Below are 27327 nucleotides of genomic sequence, written 5' to 3' on the forward strand. Positions count from 1 at the left end.
TTTGAACTGACCATATCTTGTTTGCTTCGCCAGCTCTCTGCCGTTTTCTTAATATACTGTACACACCCACCCCCGCTTTCCTCTAGTGTGAGATTGACCTTCATACCTCTCCAGACAGGCCCACAGGGAAATATAGAGTCGGGGGTAGTGCGCTCTGTATACCTTTAGTGGGGGTGGGTTGTAGTATATCTTTCCCCCACCTACTCTATGTACTGTATGGTCTGTGTAGAATCCAATAAGGGGTGGGAGGATGAGAGGGGGGGGGGGGGGGGGGGTTGTGTGGCTTGGTTTGGTCAATATTTAATGGTGCCTCTTAGCACAGACTAGATCTAATAAGAGCAGGGGATAGTGTGCACCACAGGGGGGTAACTGAAAGGAAACAGAATAGAGAGGTGATTCTGGGCCTCTCAGTTCACCATCCTCCTTCACCCTGTTTTACTCCTCCTTGTAGTCTCGTATAATGTTGTTGACATACTGGAGCCAAGAAATGTAGTCTTTTAAAGGTGAGGGATTCATCTTGTTAAAAAAAAAGAAGCTTGTTGCGGTTGTTGTCTTTTGGGGTCGCTGTGCTTGGTCTCCCTTGACTCGCTCAGTGGAAACGTGGTAGAGAATGTAGGCGGGGGCGAGCATAACAGTTTCCCTCTGCGGCGGTTCGGCCTGTCTGCCTTCATTACTGGCTGTGTACATCCTAATAATGAACCACGGAGCCAGCCAATACACAGCTCATCCGATGAACCACAAAGACAATGTCATACTGAACTAGCAGTCACAGTGCTATCGTAGCACACAGCCCATAACACACTGAACCCAACCGAACGCCATACAGTTTCAATCTTATAGGCTGAGAACTCCTATCCACTCAAGCCTTGCGCTGACGTTCTTTTATATAACGCCTGCTTAAGGCTTCAGTTACACTGAACCAAACCTTGCTTCCCGAGTTACAAAGCATGTATCATATAGTAAACCAGCCTTTACATTAACACTCGGGGAGTTAAACCAAACATGTACAACCCAAAACAGAGCCCGTATCACACTCCAACCTAGCTCCGTTCCAACAGAGATGGAAAAGGACCTGCTTTAGGGCTGAATCAGGGGCCTGTAGTTATGGATGATTATCAGTGTTTGGTTGGCCTGCATCCCACAGCGAACTCACTCTGCTGTTGCTGTAGCCGTAGCATTGATTGCTAGCTTTACCTCAACCCACACACCACCTAACCAGGTAGAGGAAGCAGCACCAATCCGAAACGGCAAAGCACTCAATTCCATTCACCCCCAGATTGCATGAAATGTAATTTAATGAATCTTACACTCTACCACACTGAGTTGGAGTGTTGTGGTTTTGGACTCGATAGCCCAAGCTAGACCCAGTGGTGTCTATCTAGACAAATTAGCTTTGAGTGCTGCTTGAGTTTGAGCCTGCTGTGCAAGGATGTTACCACTCGACTACACCACTAGAGCAATTCACTTCTGTGCTCAATTCTATTTCTGGAGTGATGTGTGACACACAGGGATTGGAACCGATTTATTTTTCCCTTATTGTTCATAACAGAACTGTAACAATGTGCGCTGAGAGTTGGGAAGCAAGTTCAAGGAGTGAGTGTTTTTTATAAAATAAACGGAACACAATACAAAACAAGAATCTAGAACAACGCACAGACATGAAACGGAAACAATGACGCCCGGGGAAGGAACCCAAGAGTGACATATGTAGGGAAGGTCATCGGGGAAGTGATGGAGTCCAGGTGTCTGACGACATGCAAGTGTGCGTAACGATGGTGACAGGTGTGCACCATAACGAGCAGCCTGGTGACCTAGACCGGAGAGGGAGCACACGTGACAGTACCACCTCCCCGATGCGCGGCTCCAGAAAGGACGATCCCGGGGAACAGGAGTGGACCAGTCAACTCTGCAGAGGCGCAGGAAACCCGTCAATCCGGCTAAGACGCAGGAGCATGGCGACCTAGAGAGCCGGAGAGGGAGCATAACTGACAGTACCCCCCTCCCCGGTGCGTTCGGCACCAGCGGCAGGGCGCCAACCCAAGGGACGATCCCGGGGATCAGGAGCGGACCGGTCACCCCCGTTGATGCGCGGGAACCTGTCGCCGGCTGACTCATTCTGACTCAGAATATTTTTAAAAACTGTTCTAAAACAATATTTAAATGAGTTGTAGATAAATCGGTCACATTTGTGTTGCTAAGGAGGTGAAATAGATTTTGTTTTATATACTTCATTGAACCTCATGTCCTTGGTGTCCGAGTGTGTTCATCAACACTTCCTTCCTTATCATTATCCCTGTGTCTCTGAACCCCACTGAGTGCCTGCATGGACAGTGTGCTGCCTGACTTGGCATTTCTACATGATTAAAGACCAATTACATTAGAGTGAGCACTCAGCCACGGGAGAGAGGGAATAAGATATGCACGTCAAGAAATATGAGCCGATCTTTAGATTTCCTCTTAATTCTCACACATCACAAAGACTTGAGTCATATTTTCTCTCTCTCTCTGCTTTGATTTATCTCGCTTACTTACCCCCCCGAGTTGTAATTACTTTTGGTGTCGGTGGTGGGGATCCTTTTGAAAATAGGTTCTCAGCTATTTAGCCTAATATTGTCCAGGACAAGATAATAATTACTATATATTCCAAAAATCTGTCCCAAACCTGAATGGCTGCAGTGAGCATCAGAGAAGAGAACTTCAGTGATATTGTGTTGTTCATAGCTGATAAAAGGTTTCACCACTTTCCTCTGTTGTATCTTATTTTTAGTCTGTCTCGGCTGACTGGCTGGTGTTAGATCCTCTGGTATAGGAGCGGTCCGGGCTGTTCTGTACAGTACAGTCTGTGATGAGATCTGAGCGTCAGCATGGTGAGAGAGGGGTATCAGATGAATCCTGTTAGTTGGCACTTTCACTGCAGCGTGGCCGCCAATGACTCATCACTGGCCTCCGTTCTGAAACAACAACCGTAACAAGAGCACTTAGCTGTTGACTCACTCAAATCTGGCCCCTCTGTGTCTCCATCACTGTACTGATGCACATGTTCCTGAAGAGGGAGAAAAAAACACTAATACAATTTAATTACATGTGTTTAAAAGAAAGAAGTGAGAAATATATATTTCTCACAAGTAATAGATCAATTGAATTCTGTCAGGGGCTTTGACATTCATACATGTTTGATTCGGTAATTGTAATACATGAATCCCTACTACAGTGCCAAGTAAAAAGCTAATGTTGAGTAGAGGGTTAGAGGCACTGTGTCTGTGGATCGATACAGTGCCTTCAGAAAGTATTCAAACCCCTTGACTTATTCCACATGTTACAGCTTAAATTTTTAAGAAACTCGCCCATCTACACATAATACCTCATAATGAAGTGAAAACATGTTTTTAGAAATCTATGCAAATTTATTGAACATGAAATTCAGAAATGTCTCATTATGGGTATGCTTGATGCAGCCACCACCATGCTTGAAAATATGAAGAGTGGTGTTGGATTTGCCCCCAGCATAACGCTTTGTATTCAGGACATAAAGTTAGTTTCTTTGCCACGTTTTTTTTTTATGCATGTTTTGGAATATTTTTTATTATTTACAGGCTTCCTTCTATTCACTTTGTCAATTAGGTTAATATTGTGGAGTAACTACAATGTTGTTGCTCCATCCTCAGTTTTCTCCCATAACGGCCATTAAACTCTGTAACTGTTTAAACGTTACCATTGGCCTCGTGGTGAAATCCCTGAGTGGTTTCCTTCCTCTCTGGCAACTGAGTTAGAAAGGACGCCTGTATCGTTGTAGTGACTGGGGTGTATTGCTACACCATCCAAAGTGTAATGAATAACTTCAACATGCTCAAAGGGATATTCAATGTATGCTTTTTTTTATTACCCATCTATCAATGTGTGCCCTTCATTGCGAGCCGTCTGAAAATCTCCCTGGTCTTTGTGGTTGAATCTGTGTTTGAAATTCACTGCTCGACTGAGGGGCCTTAGAGATAATTGTATGAGTCGGGTACAGAGATGAGGTAGTCATTCCAAAATCATGTTAAGCACTATTATTGCACACAGAGTGAGCAACATTTTACTCCAGAATTTATTTAGGCTTGCCATAACAAAGGGGTTGAATACTTATTGACTCATACATTTCACCTCATTATTTTGAATTAATTTGTCAACGTTTCTAAAAACATAATTCCCCCTTGACATTATGGGGTATTGTGTGTAGGCGGGTGACACAAAATCTAAATGTAAGCCATATTAAATTCAGGCTGCTACATAAGAAAATGTGGAAAAAGTCAAGGGGTATGAATACTTTCTGAAGACAAGTATTCAGGTTCAATGTTCATCCCCCACAATCCTCTGCTGACTCAGTCACAGGAGAACGCCCAATGTGATTAAATGGATTCCTTGTCATGTATTTGGGGTCTGGGGGCTGGATGAATGGAGTGAGGGATGAGGGGAGGGGCGGGGAGAGATAATTGATGGAAACGCTGAAGGGCTCTCAGATTGGGGTCAAGAGGTTGAAGGCAAAAGGATCGCTCCTCTGGGTTCACCACAGATGGAGGATGTTTGAGCAGGAGGAGGACCAGAAACACATTTCACCTGATCAATTAAACTCCTCAGTGTGACATGCAAAGGTGGTATGGTGGTTGTAATCTCATCTTGAACCTTCTCGTAACACAGACATTAGAGGATTTTCTTTTGTATGCATGGATTTAGCTTTTGCCCTGTAGTTTATCTTTCTAGGTCCCAGGTGAAAGGAATCTATTGAAATAGCTGTAGTCTAACGTTTAGGTCTGGGCTTTCCTTGTAACGCATTCTGCATGGATCTGTAAAAAGCACTTCTGAAATCGGTCTCCAGTACTTATTTGAGCTTTTCTCTGTGAATTTCGTAATTTTCTCTGTGTTCTACCTTCAGACCTGAACGAGGCCATCCCAGAGACAGAGCTGCTGGACAACAGCATACAGAAGGGGCGTGCCCAGCTGTCCGTCAAAGCCAGGAGGCACCGCCCCTCTCGCTCTCGCTTCCGAGACAGCGTCAGTTCCACAGAGGGAGATGACAGTCTGGAGAGGAAGGTGAGTGACAGGCATGAGAGCCAATCAATCGGTGACAAGGACTCTCAAAGGGACAGGCACACCCACAAGACACATTCCTTTGTAGTCTGATGATGACCTTGTAGCATGTGATAACAGAAGGCAAGGGCCTTGTCTTGGTAATACAAAAAGAAAACCAGCCACGTCACGGACACCGACGCCTCGCTTCCAGACAAACTAAACACCTTCTTTGCCTGCTTTGAGGATAATACAGCGCCACTGTCACGGCCCGCTAACAAGGACTGCGCCCCAACACCCAAAGTGGAGATGTTGTTTCCCTACCTTCACCACCTGGGTCTTAACCCTCCCTGTGCAATTGGGTCCTGGACTTTCTGACCGGCCGTCCCCAGGTGGTGAATGTAGGAAACAACATCTCCACTTCGCTGACCCTCAACGCTGGGGCCCCACATGGGTGCGTGCTCAGCCCCCTCCTGTACTCTCTGTTCACCCATGACTGCGTGGCCATGCGCGCCTCCAACTCAATCATCAAGTGTGCAGACGACACAACAGTAGTGGGCTTGATTACCAACAACGACGAGACAGTCTACATAGAGGAGGTGAGGGCTCCGGGAGTGTGGTGTTAGGAAAACAACCTCTCACTCAACGTCAACAAAACAAAGGAGATGATCGTGGACTTCAAGAAACAGCAGAGGGAGCACCCCGCCCTATCCACATCGAAGGGACAGTAGTGGAGAAGGTAGAACGTTTCAAGTTCCTCGGAGTACATATCACAGACAAACTGAAATGGTCCACCCACATAGACAGTGTGGTCAAGAAGGCGCAACAGCGCCTATTCAACCTCAGGAGGCTGAAGAAATATGGCTTGTCACCTAAAACCCTCACAAGCTTTTATAGATGCACAATTGAGAGCATCCTGTCGGGCTGTATCACCGCCTGGTACAGCAACTGCACCTCCCTCAACCGCAAGGCTCTCCAGAGGGTGGCGCGGTCTGCACAGCTCATCACCGGGGGCAAACTACCTGCCATCCAAAACACCTACAGCACCCGATGCCAAAAAGATCATCAAGGACAACCACCACCCGAGTCACTGCCTGTTCACCCTGCTACCATCCAGAATGCGAGGTCAGTACAGGTGCATCAAAGCTGGGACCGAGAGACTGAAAAACAGCTTCTATCTCAAGGCCTACAGACTGCTAAACAGCAATCACTAACTCAGAGAGGCTGCTGCCTACATAGAAACTCAAACCACTTTAATATATGGATCACTAGTCACTTTAATAATGTTAACATATCTTACATTACTCATCTCATATGTATATACTGTATCTTATACCATCTATTGCATCTTGCCTATGTCGCTCGGTCATCCATATATTTATATGTACATATTCTTATTCCATCCCTTTAGATTTGTGTGTATTAGGTAATTGTTAGATTACTTGTTAGATATTACTGCACTGTCGGAACTAGAATCACACGCATTTTGCTACACTTGCATTAACATCTGCTAACCATGTGTATGTGACCAATAAAATTTGATTTGTATAGATAGATATCTTTGTATAGACAGCACCAAGGGAGACTTTAGGTATTTATTAAGCATTTTATGTGGTCAATATACCATAATACTGCACACATGTAGCTAAGCAACTAGAGCTCTATAACTAACAGCGCTGTACATGCCTATACTCGTGAGTAGATCCTGATTGGTTAAAAACAAAGCTCAACTCAATCAGCCATTGAATCATATTTCCCTGCTTCGTTTGACAATCTGATTTTATGGTTGAATTCTTTAGATTTAAACCCATTTAGTTGTAGATGGTAGAAGACCGGTCAACCATCCATATAAAATCTGTTTCTTAGTCCTAGAACTCAGTTCAGATGATATGGAGATTATCAGAAGGGAGAATGTCTCAATGGCCTAGGCTATTTTGGAGGGCATTGGAGAGTGTCTCGCTCTCTTCATCTGTTGTTTGGTCATTTTTTGAGTATTTTCTCTCACTAGAGTTGGGCTCAATTCAAATTGCATTCCAGCCCAATCAGGCATTTCATTGGACTGGCACTCAATTTGAAAAGTACCATACTCCAGTTATGAGCATTTTCCCATTCAAATTTCATGTCCAATTATTCCTTACTATACAGGAGATGGAATGGAATTGACCTAAACTCATATGTCCCTAATTGTGTTCATGAGTGGGTGCGTGCATGTATTTATATGTGTGTGTGTATGTATATGTATATGTGTATGTGTGTGTGTGTGTGTGTGTGTGTGTGTGTGTGTGTGTGTGTGTAAGCGCATGCTTGTGAGCATGTATGTCTGTCTGTGCGTGTGGGTGTGCTTATTGTTTGTCTCAGTCAGTTCACATATAAACATGTTGTGGTGTTTCTGAATCTTTGTGCCATAGTGTCTGGACAGCCCTTTGCACTCCGTCAGTTCCCCCCTCCACTCCACCCTGCGAGGAGGCTCCTCCCCTTCGCCTGATTCGCTCCTCTCCTCGTCCTCCCCATGTCCCACCTTACGGAGCCCGGTCTTCTCCTTCGACACCTCCTCCTTAAGGCGCTCCCCGGAGGAGGGCGGGACCGGGTCGCTAGCCACTCGGGGGCGGTACCGCCAGCTGACAAATGCCACGTCTCAGGAGGCCCTGTTGACCACGCCCAACAGCTCTCCCTCCAAGTCGTGTCCCAGTTCGGACTGCTCGCCTGTTTACATTCGTCGGGCACGACGCCCAGACAGTGAGGGTAAGAGAGGCAGCCATCCGCATTGGGCAAGAAAATCCTCATCCTAGTTATTACAGTCCAAATCCCCACACTAAGAATGAAATGCCCTGTGATATTAACTATGGTATATTAAGCCTAAAGAGGCAAAACACACACACACACACATAGCATTTAAGTGCATTATTGGCTAATCCATAAATGTATTGATACACAATCACCACTACTGCCATACCATTAAGGCCACATCAACATGTTGGTAATGGTGAGTTAATGAATCAAAAAATGCTTTGTCCAATCATTAATGTTTTCATTGTTTCTCAGTGTTAGTTTCAGAAAACAGTCGAGACACAAGCCCGGCCGACACCGGCAACAACAGCCTTATCTTCGACAAGAAGACCAAGAGAAGGTTCTTGGACCTGGGGTAAGTGCTCAATATTGAGACATTTAAACTGGTTACATTGTAAACGCATTGTAAATTGGTCAGTTTCAAAACTGGTGCTTTCTGTTGATTTTAACCCACTGTTTATTTGTTCTTCTGAAGGGTCACGCTGAGACGCTCCTATGTGAGAGTCAGAAAAGACAAGTCAAACAGACTGTCAATGGGAAGCCGGTGAGTCCATGGGAAGCCATTTTGGCTCTGTCCCTCTGTTTCAGTACAGGAGGCAAAATGTTGGCTCTATTAGACCTACTTAGCACATGAGAGGCATAATTTTGTCTTTTTCAGTTAGCATATTGAATCTCTCTTTCACTGCATAGGGAGTCATCTGAGAGCCCGTCCAGGTCCTCTGGCTCGTTCGTGCCTTTCTCCTGGTTCACTGACAGCGCCAGGGGCTCTGTGTCCTCCGGGGCAACCCCGCCCTGCTCCCCCAAACTGGTCTCACAGGACTGCAGCCCCCGCAAGTCCAACTCTCAGGTAACTCACATCCACAATAAGATATAGACACATCCAGATACCATACTTAGGTCAGACTGCACTATTGTGTCACTACTACCATTGTCCACTTTGTGTTTTTATCATTGTCAGAGGCCTCATGTGTTTATGTTAGCATTAGCATATAGGCTAGTCTTCATTTCATGTCTGTCATTGAGATTTCTGCCACGTCTGACAACGTCACGACAATGATGCGCACACGTCAAGTGGACAGAAGGCCGTGTGTTGTTATGGTTTTGGATGGCCAGAGAGTTAGCAACAATGACAAGAAACTTGTCATGTGGTGAATCGTAAGTGGCTCGTTTCAACCAACCTGTCTATACATTCCACAGTTTAAATGACCGAGAAAAGGATGCTGCTGTTACCCTTGGAGATATGCTAAATGCTTTTAACAAATCTTTTCAAATGAACTGCCCAGAAGGAGAGAACTTTCTCCCACTGGGTCTGAGCTTCAAATCCACATCAAATGAAAACAGTCAACAGTTTAGAGAAGCAGACACCAGAGATATAACACTGCTATAAACAGACTTGCGTAGATGAGACAAGCATCGTCAAGTTCGTCATCCTTCATAAGCCTCTCTCCCTCTTTCCCTCTCTTCTCTCTCTCCCTCTATCTCTCTCTTCTCTCTCTCCCTCCCACTCTCACTATCCATCCATCTCTCTCTCTCACTCTTTCCCTCTCTTCTCTCTCTCCCACTTTCCCTCTTCTTCTCCCTCTCTCCCACCCTCACTATCCATCCATCTCTCCCCCTCTGTCTCTCTCTCGCACACACACACACACACACACACATATATATATATACATACATACACTCTCTCTCGCGCGCTCTCTCACGCTCTCGCTCGCTCTCTCTCTCTCTCTCTCTCGAGTTCTCTCTCCTCACTCGCTCTCTCTTGCTCTCTCTCTCTCTCTCTCTTTCTCGCTCTCTCTCAAGAGGCCCATAGTGTGACAGCTCCTGTGGAGAGTCTGAGGGGATTGAAACCCAATTAGGAAACAAGGCGAGTTTTCCTCTGAGTCTAAGAGGGCGCTGCTATTCGACATTTATCGACAAAGATGGCTACATTTACACAGAGGGGAAATCGATGGCCTTTTGTGCGGCACAATGTCACAATCTCGTGTCAAACCGACAGACTTCGGGAGTTAAAACAAGAACATGGCTTCGATGCAGGAGACTTCAGTTGACAGATCCGATTGACCATTTTGAGGGATTTTGGTGTTGTCTTCCTCTTACATGGTTTGGTGCATGCGCATCTATTGGATGGAAAACATAGCTTAATATACAGAATGAAAGAGGCTGAGGCACAGGGTTATAGTGGTTTCCCGCTCAATACCCAGGAAGGCAGACATATGCCTCCCACTGACTTTGCACCAGCTAATTAAAGCCTCTGCCAAAGGCCTAAGTATTTCTAAGGGAAATAGATAATGTTTCAGAAGCTTGTGGGCCACTGGCTGTTTAGCTAAGAGGCCCAGAAAGGACTGGTAGGAAATACACAGTCGTCCGATCACACCGTTGATGTAACAAGGTGTGTTCCGTATTACGTTTCTTAAATGTTATTTCACTGTCAAACGTATAGTTAAGAGCAAGCCTGGCTCTTTGAGCTTCATAGTTTTCTTGCTTATGTGCACAAATTGCTTTATAAATCAAAGGTGTCATAAGCACAACAAATATGATATTTGACATATTGAGGTAAAGCTCTTCCACAGATTCTTTCTGCTAATATGTTCATGTGTAGCCTGTTCATATCCTTGCCATTTAAAACATATAACCAGTAAGGTACATGCACAGAACACCTAACAATACATAGATTTCTTGTTGGGTGGCTCTCTTTGCACACATTTGCAGTTTTATGCAGAAATCCCATGATGCAATCGATGCTGTTGATTTACTCACCTTGGAGACTTGACCGCTGCGATGATTTTAGCTAACCCCAACGACAATGTCAAGACAACTAGATTACTGTTTAACAAAAATAGGAAAGTAGCAGAACATATTTCCACTTAGTGGCTAATAAATATTCTAATGCCCATGTTTACATATGCTTTAAAAACATATTTTAACTTTTGAATCACTTTTTGAAGCAGTTCGGTGAGTTCATGAATATAGCCCTCTATGGGAGAAAACACCCATCCACCCCTCTCAGCTTCACTTGGTTTGATCCATTCTGAGTCAAAACCCTCCCAATTATTGGGGCAGGAGGAGTGTTTATACTCTCTAACACCTCCACCATGACACATCTAAAAGCCCCAGTAGCAACATGTTCGGCATCCTGGGCCCGTCCCAAATAGCACCTTTATTTCCCATGAAGTGCAATGCTTTTGACTTACGGGTCAAAAGTTGTGAACTTTATAGGGACGAGAGTGCCTTTTTAGAACAGAGCTCCGTGGGGTTTAATAGTGAGGAGGAGCTATGCAAAGCATCCCATAGGCACTTAGTCATCAGCACGGAGGCTGGGGCCCTTCGCTCTGCATAGCAATTAAAGCTGCAGCTTTCCATTGAAAGCAGAGAGGACCATTAAATGTTCTACCACTGTGTGCCTGTCCAGCTGGGATAATAGCTCTAGCATGGGTCCCAAATGGCAACCTATACCCTACATAGTCCACTACTTCTGAACAGAACCCTGGTCAAAAGGCAGTGGTATAAAGTACTTAAGTAAAAATACTTGAAAGTACTACTTAAGTCGTTTTTGGGGTATCTGTACTGACTCACTAAACACAAATGCATTGTTTGTGAATGATGGCTGAGTGTTGGAGTGTGCCCCTGGCTAACCATAAAGAAAAAAATATTTACATTTACTTATGATACTTAAGTATATTTAAAACCAAATACTTTTACACTTTTGCACAAGTAGTATTTTACTGGGTGACTTTCACTTTTACTTGAGTCATTTTCTATTAAGGTGTCTTTTATTTTTTTACTCAAATATGACAATTGGGTACTTTTTTTCACCACTGTCAAAAGTAGTGCACTATATAGGGAACAGAGTGCCATTTGGGACGTAGCCCTAATAAGCCTGGTGTCTGGAGAGGAGGCAGATACCCATGACTTTGCTTTCCTCCTCTCAAGGGGCCTGTCAAGGGCCGTTATAGGGCTGTGTGTCTGTGACTTTCTTTTGCGCGTGTGTGTGTGCATTTATATGTGTTCGGAGGGGCATCATTTGAGAGAGAAATTAATCACAAATATTATGTTTCTGTATTTTTTTGAAAGTGCTACTGCTGTGACCAAACATTTTTATCTTTCTAAGCATAAACTGTTTGAAAGTAAGGTTTACGAACAATGCATTAATATCCTTCTAATGTCAGATGTAATTGATCTTGAAGTGGACAAATCAATCGATCCAATACTGTTTGACCACAGTGGTCACACTCAATGAAAATATCTCTGTGCACAATGCAGACAAAACGGTATTAATTTATCATGGTTGGATCATTTCTCTCCTCTCTCTCACTCTTGCTCTCTCCTACCCCCCCCCCCCCCCCCCCCCCCCCTCCAGGAGTCTGCCCTGAGTGATGAGTTCTCTCCTCCCCCCCGTAGTCCCCCCCACGCCTCCAGTGGGACCACAGCCGACTCGTCCTCCCGCTCCTCACAACGCTACCAGACCCTCTCCCAGTCCTCAGACGAGGTAAAGGGCTTCCTAATGCAGTGGTGGTGGTAGTGGGCATTCTCGGCCTCGGACTAAATGGATCTAAACTCGATTTCAGTTTAGAGTGAGAATGCAAGAGACCATTTTTGATTAAAGCAGCATTCCACTCAAATCTCTAATAGCATACCAACAAAACTCTGAATTATTCTCTAGTAAAATGTGTACCATTACCTGAAATAACTACCGGATGTCCATTTGGGGTTATGTCGTCTTGGTTACCGGTGGCAACTAACTTACACTATACTATAGCACACACTGCATTCAATTTGAAGTTCCAGGCAGTTCACTTAAATCCAAAGCAGTAGGAGTGTATGTTACGGAGTCTAGTTGATAGGTAATCGACTAACCGGACTGTTCCCCGGACTCCATGTGTATGGATTTGTACAATGCACAAACAAGGCTATTGAACTTGACATTGGTGTCTGTCTTTATTCCTTTATCTGACATATCATACTGAAACATGGTGTCAGAAGTGGCTCGGAAAACACAAGTTTGTTATTTTTGTAGCTAAGTACAGTATAGGCGCAGTTACGTTCCATATGCGAACACACGCCGTTTCCTACTCACAACACTGATCAACTCGTTGTTAGCTGGCTAGCTAGCATCACTACCTACTTCGATGACTGAAGGCAAAGAAATCTCATATTCCATTGCTATGGCAGCGAACATTCCGCCACCAAATCCCATGGTTCTCACAGGGGACTAGAATACTAATTGGGACAACTTCAGGGATGAATTCGAGGACTATGCGCTGGCGACCGGTCTACATGAGAAACCCAATGAGGTACAAGCTGCAACTCTGAGGAGTTTAATGGGCAGCGAATGCAGGCATATCTACCGGCACAATCTCACCCTCGCAGCACGACAACAGTGTGATGCAAAGGCTATTGGATGCATTGGAGAATTACTTCAAACCCGCCAGAAACGTAATTTACGAGCGGTTCGTTTTCGGAAGTTGCAAACAGGAAGAGGGTGAGTCAGTACACAACTTTGTAACCCGTTTGAGAGAGAAATCCGCCACTTGTGAATACTGGGGATTGAAAGATGAATTGATTCGTGACAAAATAGTGCTGGGAATTGCAAATGAGGATACTGGCTAGCACTGGCTACCCAAGCACGAGGCCGCAGTGCAGGAGATGAAATCTCTGGCTTCATCCATGCCAGTGTTGCGCTACTACGACGTCATGAAGCCTGTCACAATCCAGAGCGACTCCAGCCAAAGGGGACTTGGATGCTGCCTTATGCAGGAAGGCCAGCCCGTTGCGTTTGCCTCGAGAGCGCTCACCCTCACCGAACAAAACTATGCACAAATTGAGAAAGAGTGCCTCCGCATCGTCTTCTCCTGCCAGCGAGACCCGGTCACCGCTGAAACTGACCACAAACCACTCATTGCCATATTCAGTAAACCTCTCTTCAACGCGCCCAAGAGGCTTCAAAGCATGCTCCTGACTCTGCAAAACTACAGCCTGAAGGTCATTTACAAGCCAGGACCAGAGATGTACATCAGCGACACACTGAGCAGGGCAACAACACAATGTACAGGCAGAGACACTGTCTATCAGCGGCAAGCCATCTGTTCGCTACAGCAGGAACGACAAGATGTTCAACAGATCAATCAGGCAGACTACTTAAACGTCACAGATCACCGCCTAGCCCAGATAAGGCAACACACTGACAAGGACGAACACCTACAGTCACTGAAGTCCATGGCTCTCGCAGGTTGGCCATACCTGAAAGAGGAGACACCTTTCACAGTGAGAGAATACTGGACCTTTCGAGATGAGATCAGTGTGCAAAATGGCGTCTTGTTCAGAGGTCAGAAGGTCATTATTCCCAAATCACTACGTCCAGAGATGCTTACCCGCATACACTCCAGTCACGTTGGAGGTGACGCATGCTACCGCCAGGCTCGTGAAACATTATACTGGCCAAACATGCAAGCAGAAATGAGACTTTGTCAGCAACTGTACCACATGCAACGAGTATGCTCATGAACAGCAAAAGGAAACCATGATGTCACACGAACTGCCCACAAGGGCCTGACAAATCGTCAGCATGGACTTATTCAGCCACAGACAAAAGGACTATCTTCTCATCGTTGATCACTACTCTGACTTTTGGGAAATCGAACTGCTCCCTGACTTGTCTGCAGAGACGGTCATAAAGCGCTGCAAGGCGCAGTTTGCAAGGCAAAGTCAGCCTGACAAGGTAATCACGGACAATGGCCCACAATTCACTGCACAGTTAAAGCGTTTCGCCTCAGAATGGGAGTTTGACCACGTGACCTCCTCTCCAAGACACCCAAAAGCAAAATGGCAAGGCAGAATCAGCTGTCAAGATTGCAAAAAACCTGTTAAGCAGGTGGAAAGCGATCTTACAGTGGAGGAACACACCCACCGAAAACATGGACAAGCAGCCCAGCAACCATCCACGTAGCTAACAAGCTACTTGAGCCCTGCGTCATGGTTGGCGTCACGGACAAACTGCGTCACAGAAAGCAGCTCGCTAAGTGCTTCTACGACCGGACTGCTCGAGACCTACTAGAGCTGGAGGTGGGTGAAACGATAAGGATGAAACCCGCTGCCAGGAGACCACACAGGACTTTGGAGGCTGGGCACATGCCTGCAGAGAGTTGCACCACGTTCTTACCTGGTGGATGTTGGTGGCTCCCTCTATCGTCGCAATCGGGTGGATCTGCGCGTAGCAGAGCAGACAAACCAGAACACGCCATACACTCACCTAGATGAGCTGGATCACAGTCCAGGCCTAAGGGTAAGGGGCGCAGAATTGAGACATGGGCCAACCACCAAGCACTCCAGCTCGTGCCCCTAATCCTACCTCTGTCAGAGCCAATACTTACTCACGGGTGGGTCGGCTGTGCAAGCCACCGGACAGGCTTACTCTGTAAGCAAGGGACTGTTAACTTGCCCTCGGTTAATTAAAATATATATATTTTCTTAAATAATTAAATTAAATGAAAAAAGGAAGATGACAACTGAAGTAAAAAGAAAATGTAATGCTTTTTCTATTGTTATGACCTGACTGTTAAGAACTTAATGTTATGCCTTTATGTTTGCACTTTCTATTGAAAAGGATGATGTTACGGAGTCTAGTTGATAGGTAATCGACTAGCCGGACTGTTTCCCCGGACTCCAAACAAGGCTATTGAACCTAACATTGGTGTCTGTCTTTATTCCTTTATCCAACATATCATACTGAAACAGTGTAGAGTGTGTGGTCCTGGTGTTTTTAAAGCCTGAAGCTGTGTTCAAATACCCATACTAACATATTGTATACTACATACTTAATGAGTATATACTACATACTATAAGTTCATTTTAGTATACTGTAAACGAACAGTATGCTTTCAGTTGAGCATACTCGCATGTATACCGGAAGTTGATGCTGTTGCTATGCAACCTCTTGCTAGCTAGCTAGCTAGCATAACAAATGACTCGTTAGACATTGTATGACTTCGGGTGTGTTCTTAAATTCAGAGCGTTGTCAGGTTGTCCGTTTGTAAATTTTGAGCGTTTCGCTCACGGAGCGCACACTGGACGCCCGGGGCAAGGAGTAGGGTTGATTGGAGCGTTCTGACCTTAAAATGGCAGTCAAGCACCCCAGCTAACATTGGCTAGCTACTTGCACACACAAATGAGACCACTCTGACCAATTTACTCGCCTTAGCAGAGCTGGTTAGGCAGTTTTCATGTTATCCAGAGCGTTGGTGACTGTAACTGTGTTGCTGGCAACAATTTAATTAGGCTTTTTTGCCGACATTTACTGACACTGGCCATATTCAACAGGTGTTGAGCCTGCTAAATTCATTATTCTGCACTCTGGAACGCTTAGACAAAAGTGCTCTGAAATCGGAGCAGATAGCCAGAGCAAATTTACAAAAGCACCAGAATGTCCATGGAGTAATCAAGTCAACAAACGTTGGATTGTTAGTTAGATAGCCTATAGTTAATATACTGGCAAGCCAACTGATGTTACTGCTGTAATGATACGCTATGTGAATTGTAAGGACAGCGTAGCTAACAAATTGTCAGCCAATCTAACGTGTAAGGTAACTTAAGTCATTACCTTATTACATTGCTCAATATTTTCTTAACATTTGTCATAATTAATTAAACCAATGAATATGTATCTGCTCTCGTTGTACTTCGAATGCATATTTTCTGCAATTTTTTTCAAATCTGGAAACAATTTGAAGCCACGCCCATTTCATGAAGAATGGAATAATGGGCCCTAAAGTATGGAAATAGTGTCCTTTGCTTGTATACTTCATATTGTGGCGAATTTAGTATGACATCCGGGAACTTTTGGCATGCTAACTATAACCATACTATGACCAATAAGCATACTATATACTCAATTCAAGTCACAAATAGTGCTGTTAGTGTGAGTATTTGAACACAACTCGAGTATGGTGAGTGCTCTGCGACCTCAAAAAACACTCCCTGGCCAGATGCTGTCAGACACGGCTGCACAGTGATTAGGGAATCAATTACCTCCGGTAAACTAGCTCTCTCTCTCCCGTCACATCTGATTTAGTTCAGCATGTTGGAGGGTCTGATTTAGCTCAGCATATTGGGTTTTCAGAGGGGCTTTATGACTCTCTCCCTCTCATCTCCTTAAGCTACCATTACAGAGGGATGCAGGAGACACGTCAGACCTGGGTACTGAGAGTAGTTTTCTTTCGAGTACTTTAATTGCACTCGATTGTGTGGGCGCATGTCTGGCGCAAAGGAACCAATGGAATCGTCTCCAACGTGCGAAACCCTGCCCGTCTGGCACTCAGCCGGCTACAGCCTCTTCTATCACCCCAAGTTAATTTTTTAGCAGCGCTTCACTTGTTCTTGTGCTTCACCGCCGACGGAGAGACACTCTGAGGACACCTCGGTGCCTGGCAGACAGAGAGAGCCAACCTGACAGGACCATGCTAGCCACCAGGCTTCCAACACCACTCAGACCAGGGGTTAGATTAAACAGTGTTGTTTGTGCGCGCGTGTGTACATGGGTGTGACGCAAGGGGGGTCTAGACGATAGAGGCAGCTTTGTAATTGTCACTGCAACCTAAAGAGTCATATCAGTGGGTGTAATGAGGCAGAACGTTAGCTCTGTCACTGCACCGAGGAGAGAGGTAAGGCTACATTGTTTTGTGCTATTCATGACCACCAGGGGGCAGATTAACATGCTCTTCAGACTGCTACCCCACAAAAAAGCCATTTTTCCTATTAGGGAGCTGAAGCGGCACAATTGTACTGAATAACTGAATATCTTGGGCAACTTTCCTTTCAGCCTATTGACGAGCCACTGTGCCTCGTGTCGTCGTGGAGCACCCAGCAGGTGTGCCAGTGGCTGAAGGGGTTGAACATGGAGCAGTACATCCCAGAGTTCACTGCCAGGGACATCGACGGGGAGCAGCTCCTCCTGATGGACGGCACCAAGCTCAAGGTGAGAATGGTTCAGGGAAGGAAACGAGAGAGAGAGAGAGAGAGAGAGGAGTGGGAAGGATAGAAGGAATGGGACTAAGTTCAAGGAGGAGGAGCAGAGGAGATCCGGGTCAGACAATGGAGAGGCGAGGAAGAAGGGCAGATGGAGGAGAGGAAGGATGGCAGATGGATGGAGAAAATGGTAGAGGAGGAGATGGAAAAAAAGAGGAAGGGCATATGGGTATGAGTGGGCTGATGAGAGCAGATGGTGAAAGGGGAGAAGCGGAAGAGACAAGATTAGAGGAGAGGGATGGGAGGAGGTGAGTGCATATAGGATCAAAGTAAAACGCAGAGTATCTCTGACTGATTGATCCAGTCAAAAACAAACACTCACCGACAACAACTTTACAGAGGGTCTCTTTAAGTATCATCTCACTGCTCTCTGCTGGTGAGAGTGACTACTTTCATGCCATCTGAACAAACATATAAACCCAACATGCAACAATTTCAAAGATTTTACTGATTTAGTCATATAAGGAAATCAGTCCATTGAAAAAAATTCATTAGGCCCCGATCTATGGATTTCACATGACTGGGAATACAGATATGCATCGGTTGGTCACAGATACCTTAAAAAGGTAACGACGTGGATCAGAAAAACAGTCCGTATCTGGTGTGACCACCATTTACCTCATGTAGTGTGACACATATAGTTGAACAGGCTGTTGATTGTGGCCTTTTTGATTGTGTGTCCGACTTCTCTTCAATGGCTGTGCAAAGCCCCTGGAGATCGGCGGGAACTGAAGCATGCTGTCGCACACGTTGATCCGGAGCATCCCAAACATGCTCAATGGGTGACATGTCTGGTGAGTATGCAGGTCATGGAAGAACTCCAGAAATGATCTGCTTGCAGGAATTGTTTACAGATCCTTGCGATATGGGGCAGTTATCATCCTGAAGCATGAGGTGATGGCGATAGATGAATGGCACGACAATGGGCCTCAGGATTTCGTCACTGTATCTCTGTGCATTCAAATGACCATCTATAAAATGCAATTGTGTTTGTTGTCTGTAGCTTATGCCTGCCCTTACCAAAACCCTACCGCCACCATGGGGCAGTCTGTTCACAACATTGACATCCACAAACTGCTCGCCCACACAACGCCGTACGCACTGTCGGCCATCTGCCCGGTACAGTTTAAACTGGTATTCATTTGTGACGAGCACACTTCTCCAGCGTGCCAGTGGCCATCATAGGTGAGCATTTGCCCACTGAAGTCAGTTACGATGCCGAACTGTGGTCAGGTCAAGACCCTGGTGAGGACGAAGAGCATGCACATGAGCTTCCCTGAGACGGTTTCTGACAGTTTGTGTAGAAATTCTTTGGTTGTGCAAACACACAGTTTCATCAGCTGTCCGGGTGGCTGGTCTCAGAGGATCCCGCAGGTGAAGAAGCCGGATGTGGAGGTCCTAGGCTGGCTTGGTTACACGTGATCTGGAGTTGTGAGGCTGGTTGGGTGTACTGCCAAATTCTCTAAAACAACATTGGAAGTGGCTTATGGTAGAGAAATTAACATGCAATAGCTCTGGTAGACATTCCTGCAGTCAGCATGCCAATTGCACACTCCCTCAAAATTTGAAACATCTGTCATTGTGTTGTGTGACAAAACTGCTCATTTTAGTGGTCTTTTATTTCTCCTAGCACAAGGTGCAGCTGTGTAATTATGCTGTTTAATCAGCTTCTTGGTATGCCACACCTGTCAGGTGGATGGTTTATCTTGCCGAATCAGAAATGCTCACTAACAGGGATGTCAACAAATTTGAGCACAACATTTTAGAAAATTAGCTTTTAGTGGATATCGAAGATTTCTGGGATCTTTCATTTCAGCTCATGAAACATGTTGCGTTTTATATTTTTGTTCAGTGTATGTACTAGGCCTAACTCCCAAACTACATGTCAAGGGTTGTGTGTCTGTTTCTCTAACGTCTGTTTACATTAATTGGGAGTTGAAGCCTAAGGCAAATCTGTGTGTACATATAGTTATATTCTATTCACACCACTGGAGGCAGCTAATGGGAGGACGGCTCATGATAATGTATAGAATGAAGCAAATGGAAGGGCGTCAAATACACATGGAAACCATGGATTTGATACATTTCACCTACTCCCACTCCAGCCATTACCACAAGCCCATCCCCAATTAAGGTGCCACCAACCTCCTGTGATTCACACCCACACACACACCAGTGGAGGCTGCTCAGGGGACGACGGCTCATAATAATGGCTGGAACGGAGAGAATGGAATGTCGTCAAACCATGTGTTTGATGTATTTGATACCATTCCACCAATTCCGCTCCAGCCATTACCACTTGCCCGTCCTCCCCAACTCAGGTGCCACCAACCTCCTGTGGCACACTTTCACATATGCTGTGCTACTCTGTTTATTATCTATCCTGATTGCCTAGCCACTTTTTTACCCTTACCTACATGCACTGGTGGAAAAAGTACCCAATTGTCATACTTGAGTGTAAGTATAGATACCTTTTAATAGAAAGTTACTCAAGTGAAAGTCAGCCAGTAAAATACTACTTGAGTAAAAGTATAAAAGTATTTGGTTTTAAAAATACTTAAGTATCAAAAGTTAAAGTATAAATCATTTAAAATTCCTTATATTAATCAAAACAAAATGTATTTGGCACATGCACCGGTGCAGATCTTAATGTTAAATACTTACTTACAAAGCCTTAAGAAAAATAAGGTTAAGAAAATATTTACTCAATAAACTAAACTAACACACTAAAATAACAATAACGAGGCTACAGTGTGTTTATATAGGGGGTACAGGTACCTAGTCAATGTGCTGGGGACAGGTTAGTCAAGGTAATCGAGGTAATATGTAGGATAGGGTAAAGGGGCAAAGCAGACAGCACCATTTTCTTGTTTTAAAATGTATTGATAGACAGTGCCACTCTCTAACACTCAGACATTATTTACAAAAGATGCTTTTGTGTTTTGTACGTCTGCCAGAGGCCGTAGGGATGACCACGTGTTATCTTGAGTTCACGAATTTGACCATTTGACCTGTCCTGCTAAGCATTCCCAATGTAACAAGTACTTTAGGTTGTCAGGGAAAATGTGTGGAGTAAAAAGTACAATATTTTCTTTATTTCTGAAGAAGACCAAAATAATGATGCCCAGGGTCTTACTTAAAGTACTTGACACCAAAGCCTACATACACAAACTCAGCAAAAAAATGTATGTCTCTTTTTCAGGACCCTGTCTTTCAAAGATAATTCGTAAAAATCCAAATAACTTCACAGATGTTCATTGAAAAGGGTTTAAACACTGTTTCCCATGCTTGTTCAATGAACCATAAACAATTAATGAGCATGCACCTGCGAACGGTCGTTAAGACACTAACAGCTTACAGATGGTAGGCAATTAAGGTCACGATTATGAAAACTTAAGACACTAAAGAGGCCTTTCTACTGACTCTGAAGAAGACCAAAATAAAGATGCCCAGGGTCTCTGCTCATCTGCGTGAATGTGCCTTAGGCATGCTGCAAGGAGGCATGAGGATTGCAGATGTGACCAGGGCAATAAATTGCAATGTCCGTACAGTGAGACACCTAAGACAGCGCTACAGGGAGACAGGACGGCCACCGATCATCCTCGCAGTGGCAGACCACGTGAAACACCTGCACAGGATTGGTACATCCGAACATCACACCTGCGGGACAGGTACAGGATGGCAACAATAACTGCCCGAGTTACACCAGGAACGCACAATCCCTTCGTCAGTGCTCAGACTGTCCACAATAGGCTGAGAGAGGCTGGACTGAGTGCTTGTAGGCCTGTTGTAAGGCAGGTCCTCACCAAACATCACCGGCAACAATGTTGCCTATGGGCACAAACCCACTCTCGCTGGACCAGACAGGACTGGCAAAAAGTGCTCTTCACTGACAAGTTGCAGTTTTGTCTCACCAGGGGTGATGGTCTGATTCGCGTTTATCGTCCAAGGAATAAGCGTTACACCGAGGCCTGTACTCTGGAGCGGGATCGATTTGGAGGTGGAGAGTCCGTCATAGTCTGGGGCGGTGTGTCACAGGCCAGCGAAGAGCCAGGATCTCAATCCCATTGACCATGTCTGGGACCTGTTGGATCGGATGGTGAGGGCTAGGGCCATTCCCCCCAGAAATGTCAGGGAACTTGCAGGTGCCTTGGTGGAAGAGTGGGGTAACATCTCACAGCAAGAACTGGCAAATCTGGTGCAGTCCATGAGGAGGAGATGCACTGCAGTACTTAATGCAGCTGGTGGCCACACCAGGTACTTACTTTTGATTTTGACCCTCCCCTTTGTTCAGGGACATATTATTCAATTTCTGTTAGTCACATGTCTGTGGAACTTGTTCAGTTTGTCTGTTGTTGAATCTTATGTTCATACAAATATTTGCACATGTTAAGTTTGCTGAAAATAAATGCAGTTGACAGTGAGACGTTTATTTTTTACGCACCTCAATTACCTCCTACCCAATTACCAGAGCATACCACCCTGCATCCCACTGCTGGCTTGCTTCTGAAGCTGAGCAAGGTTGGTCTTGGGTGGTCCCTGGATGGGAGACCAGATGCTGCTGGAAATGGTGTTGGATGGCCAGTAGGAGGCATCCTTTCCTTCTGGTCTAAAAAAATATATCCCAATGCCCCAGGGCAGACATTGTCCTGTGTACTGTAGGGTGCTGTCTTTTGGATGGGACGTTAAAGGGGCGTCCTGACTTTGTGGTCACTAAAGATCCCATGGCACTTATCGTTAGAGTAGGGGTGTTAACCCTGGAGTCCTGGCTAAATTCCCAATCTGGCCTGCTTACCATCATGGTCACCTCATCCCCAGTTTACAGTTGGTTATTCCCCAGGTTGTTGTTGTAAATGAGAATGTGTTCTCAGTCAACTTACCTGGTAAAATAACGGTAAAATAAATACACCTGCACATTGACTTGGTACCCGTGCACCTTGTACAGCCTCGTTATTTTATTGTGAAGTATTATAGCTAACTACCTTTTTTTATTTAACAAAATGTTCTTCCCTTTTAACTCTTTGTTGTTTAAGGGCTTGTACGTAAGCATTTCACGGTGAAGTCAACCCCTGTTCTATTTGGCGCACGTGACAAAATAAATTTAATATTTTATTATATTTCATTCTCAGGGTCTGGGAGTGAACAGTTCGACGGACCGCAGTGCACTGAAAAGGCGGATCAGAGACATTCACGCAGCAGCGGAAAAGGAGCGCAAGGCCCTGGACAAACTGGATCGCCAGAAAGAGAAACAGCGCAAAAAGGAACGGGAACTACGCAAGCTAAACACAAGCTAGACATAACCACCAGATGGCGCTAAATTACCACAGAAATACTCCTGACTAGAAACTGGTGCTGGTGCACCATCTCCAACTTTCACATTATCATGATAGCATTGATGCTAAGTGGAGTTTTGTGCAAAACCTTGGAATTTGCGCATAGACTTTTGTACTGTACCTCTGGTTTGGATGTGAGGCTTTGAACCCTGTGATGGGCGGGACAGTGTGTTGTCAATCACTGACACGTGATCAATAACAGAATGAAAGCTCCATTAACTTCTTGTCGAACGGCTTTATTTTAGACCAAGGTCGGAACCCAAAGTGGGCATGTGAGAGGTGGGTCGCGAGGTATGAGAATACATCTACAATCACACACTATTTATTCTTCATTTGGGTAGTTGGGGGACAATTTGGGTCACGGCAGGACTGTCAATTTCTAATTTGGGTCCAGAGGTGAAAAAGCGTAAGAACCCATGTTTGAGACCAATCAATCAGTGGTTGACGCAACATGATAGGTCCCGCCCATATTGGGGTTCAGATGTCTCATTCTTCCTGGCTATGACAGATGTGTTCTTCTTTGTCAATCAGTGAGGTTATCCACCCTTGCGGAAAATGACGAATATTTTGTTACTCGAAATGAATGTGTGTTATATCTGACTTCTACACGCATTCAATGCATTGACAAAGTCATACTTTTCCTATAACTTTTGACTGTACTCTCATACAGCACATTACACTCTATAAAACCTAACCCATGGTCTGAGTTATCGAAATAATCTAATTACAGAAATTTGCATTTATTTATTTTACGAAGAATATAATCACAGAATTTAGCTTTTATTTAAAAAATCTCATAACCACAAGCACGTAACACCCAACCACATTCATATTGTAGTATGCATCAATACTCTGTAAGCCACTGTCAGTGGACTGGAGTTAAACTTGAAGTAACATGAAGATTTGTCCAGGACATTGTCAAGATAAGATGCTGATGAGACCGATGTGATTTTTGAGCGTATTTATAAATACTGTATGTTTGTGGTGTACGTGCATGTTTGTGACGTACGATATACTGTCTGTTTGTGTGTGCATATGTGCTATCTGAGGTAATTTCTTTGGTAACGACTGTATGGGGATGGGACTGGCTCTCCTGAAAAAGGAGTCTTCTGAGGTGGCCACTTTTAGAATTCGGGGTGTTGTCAATCTTCTGTCTCTACTCCCGCGTTGCACCAATCGTCATCTTAGATGTTTTTGTCTTGAGCGACTCTGAAGTTTTTGTATCCTGCTGGAACAAGACAAAGACACATCGATCCTCTTTGGAGGATTCAGGGCCCTGTATACTATCCAAACCGTATTCCCACTTTGCCCAGTTTTCATACTGAATTCTTGGACTGGTTTGTGGTCAGAAGACACGGACATTAGCTCCAGGTTTTACACATACACGATCCTTAGGACTCGTTTCTTGATTTCCGTCCGCCCATTTATTTTCAACTCCTGTTGTCAAATGGAAATATGTATTAAATATGTTTTAAAATGCAGAATGCATGTCAGCACTCCCAAACTTCTGCTGCTTCTGGTCTCTCATCTATGGTCTCTCAGTTCAACATGTGGGCTGATTCACACTCGCTTTGTACAACTGATATGCGACGCATCTGATACATCGGGGGTGTGGTTAGAACCCGAACCCCAACTCAAAATAACAATTTAGTCCAAATCAAAATAAAAGGTTTATCCAATTCAAAATTGGTAGGATTTGACTATAACAAAACATACACAAAGTAGCACTTGGTTCATCTGGTTTTACAATGGCACTTTATACACGTCACGTTACAAAGTCAACATTCTGGAGTTCTTGGTTTACACAGCACAGTAAAAGATCAAGAACACACTGTATGTTAAAAAGAGAACAGGATGAGAGAAAGGAGGATCTGGAAGCTCCTGTTGATAGTGTATCAGTTCTCCACCACGAAACAAGACTTGAAGTCCATACACACATCCACCCAAAGAGAGAGAGAATGCAGAGCTTTGATGCCTCTAGTAAAAGCTCACCAGAACGACAGAGCCAATATACCGACTGAGAACAGGTGGAGTTTCGCCAAACGGCTCTGATTGCTTTAGTCAAGTAACGACACTTTGACTGGCGCGAGTCATTGCTTTTTCTTGTGTATTACCTTGTAACCTTGAAATGTCTTTTAACATTGTCTCTGTAAACACCAAGATAACGGCAAAGAAACACGTCACATCTGTGCGCATTTCTAATGATCCCGCAATCACACTTGGAGGTGTCCATATCCCACTAATCCCAGTGTCCTCGCCTGTAGATAAAAACTCATACAGAACAATTTAGAACCCTGATGATCCAGATGGACCATAGAACACCCCCTCCTCAAAACCCTATTACCCACACTGCACCTGTGTCTTAAACATGTGACTGATGTCAGCAATACAAAGTGCATTCCTATGTACACAAAAAGGAGCATAGCATATTTTAGTGCACTTGTGTGTGTGTGTACATGACATCCACACATCCAGAATCCCAGGACTGAAGTAATTCACACTGAGGATTAGACACTTAGGGTCAAAGTTCAACAGGTTGCATTGAAGTGCTACGAGATCGTTTGTTGGCACGGTACGGATTTGCATGTAGAATATTTACATCTGCGATTTAAATAATTAAGTTGTCGTATGCGTTCTTAAAACGCGTCCAAATAAAATAATTGATCAAATAAAGCATTATAAAATAAATGTATTTATTTTTGTATCATTACATCTATCCTACTGTGCTATTGACAGAGTGTGTTGGTTACTTTTTGTACTATGTATGCATTTCTACTCATTCTCCAGGTATAATGGAAGCAGGTGGATTGGCTTTTGGATAACATTTCAACAACATAACAATGGCTAGGCCTCACTCAGAATGCATTGTATCAACGAGCAATGGAAATAGGTGAGGAAACCTTACAAAACAGTCATGTCTTTGTGAAGAAATTGTGTAGGATTCCCTGCAGGACTCCTGTATGAGTGTTTTGACTAAATCGCTTTGGATAAAAGCGAGTGATAAATGGCATATACAGTATCACAAATATCACAAATATCACAAAGGTGAGTACACCCCTCACATATTTGTAAATATTTGAATATCTTTTCATGAAGAAATGACACTTTGCTACACTATAAAGTAGTGAGTGTACAGCTTGTATAACAGTGTCAATTTGCTGTTCCCTCAATAACTCAACACACAGCCGCTGGCAACAAAAGTGAGTACACCCCTAGGTGAAAATGTCCAAATTGGGCCCAAAGTGTCAATATTGTGTGTGGCCACCATCATTTTCCAGCACTGCCTTATCCCTCTTGGGCATGGAGTTCACCAGAGCTTCACAGGTTGCCACTGGAGTCCTCTTCCACTCCTCCATGATGACATCACGGAGCTGGTGGATGTTAGAGACCTTGCACTCCTCCACCTTCCGTTTGAGGATGCCCCACAGATGCTCAATAGGGTTAAGGTCTGGAGACATGCTTGGCCAGTCCATCACCTTTACCCTCAGCTTCTTTAGCAAGGCAGTGGTCGTCTTGGTGTGTTTGGGGTCGTTATCATGTTGGAATACTGCCCTGCGACCCAGTCTGCGAAGGGAGGGGATCATGCTCTGCTTCAGTATGTCACAGTACATGTTGGCATTCATGGTTCCCTCAATGAACTGTAGCTCCCCAGTGCCAGCAGCACTCATGCAGCCCCAGACCATGACACTCCCACCACCATGCTTGACTGTAGGCAAGACACACTTGTCTTTGTACTCCTCACCTGGTTGCTATCACACACGCTTGACACCATCTGAACCAAATAAGTTTATCTTGGTCTCATCAGACCACAGGACATGGTTCTTAGTCTGCTTGTCTTCAGCAAACTGTTTGCGGGCTTTCTTGTGCATCATCTTTAGAAGAGGCTTCCTTCTGGGACGACAGCCATGCAGACCAATTTGATGCAGTGTACGGCGTATGGTCTGAGCACTGATAGGCTGACCCCTCCACCCCTTCAACCTCTGCAGCAATGCTTGCAGCACTCATACGTCTATTTCCCAAAGACAACCTCTGGATATGACGCTGCGCACGTGCACTCAACTTCTTTGGTCGACCATGGCGAGGCCTGTTCTGAGTGGAACCTGTCCAGTTAAACCGCTGTATGGTCTTGGCCACCGTGCTACAG

The 27327-nt window shown here is 44.7% G+C and overlaps 1 protein-coding gene across 1 annotated transcript in view; it reads left to right on the forward strand.

Annotated features, from left to right (window-relative positions):
- Nucleotides 1-25871, forward strand: part of LOC139364621 (sterile alpha motif domain-containing protein 14-like) — a 32790-nt gene extending 6919 nt beyond the window's left edge. The window contains exons 3-10 of the mRNA XM_071101511.1: nt 4913-5070; nt 7455-7788; nt 8089-8188; nt 8309-8377; nt 8524-8680; nt 12191-12319; nt 17645-17800; nt 22980-25871. Coding sequence (XP_070957612.1) covers nt 4913-5070; nt 7455-7788; nt 8089-8188; nt 8309-8377; nt 8524-8680; nt 12191-12319; nt 17645-17800; nt 22980-23144 — 1268 coding nt within the window. The 3' untranslated portion in view covers nt 23145-25871. The remainder of the gene's footprint in view (nt 1-4912; nt 5071-7454; nt 7789-8088; nt 8189-8308; nt 8378-8523; nt 8681-12190; nt 12320-17644; nt 17801-22979) is intronic.
- Nucleotides 25872-27327: the final 1456 nt, after the last annotated feature.

The sequence above is a fragment of the Oncorhynchus clarkii genome, chromosome 13, assembly GCF_045791955.1.
Source record: "Oncorhynchus clarkii lewisi isolate Uvic-CL-2024 chromosome 13, UVic_Ocla_1.0, whole genome shotgun sequence".
Lineage (NCBI taxonomy): Eukaryota > Metazoa > Chordata > Actinopteri > Salmoniformes > Salmonidae > Oncorhynchus > Oncorhynchus clarkii.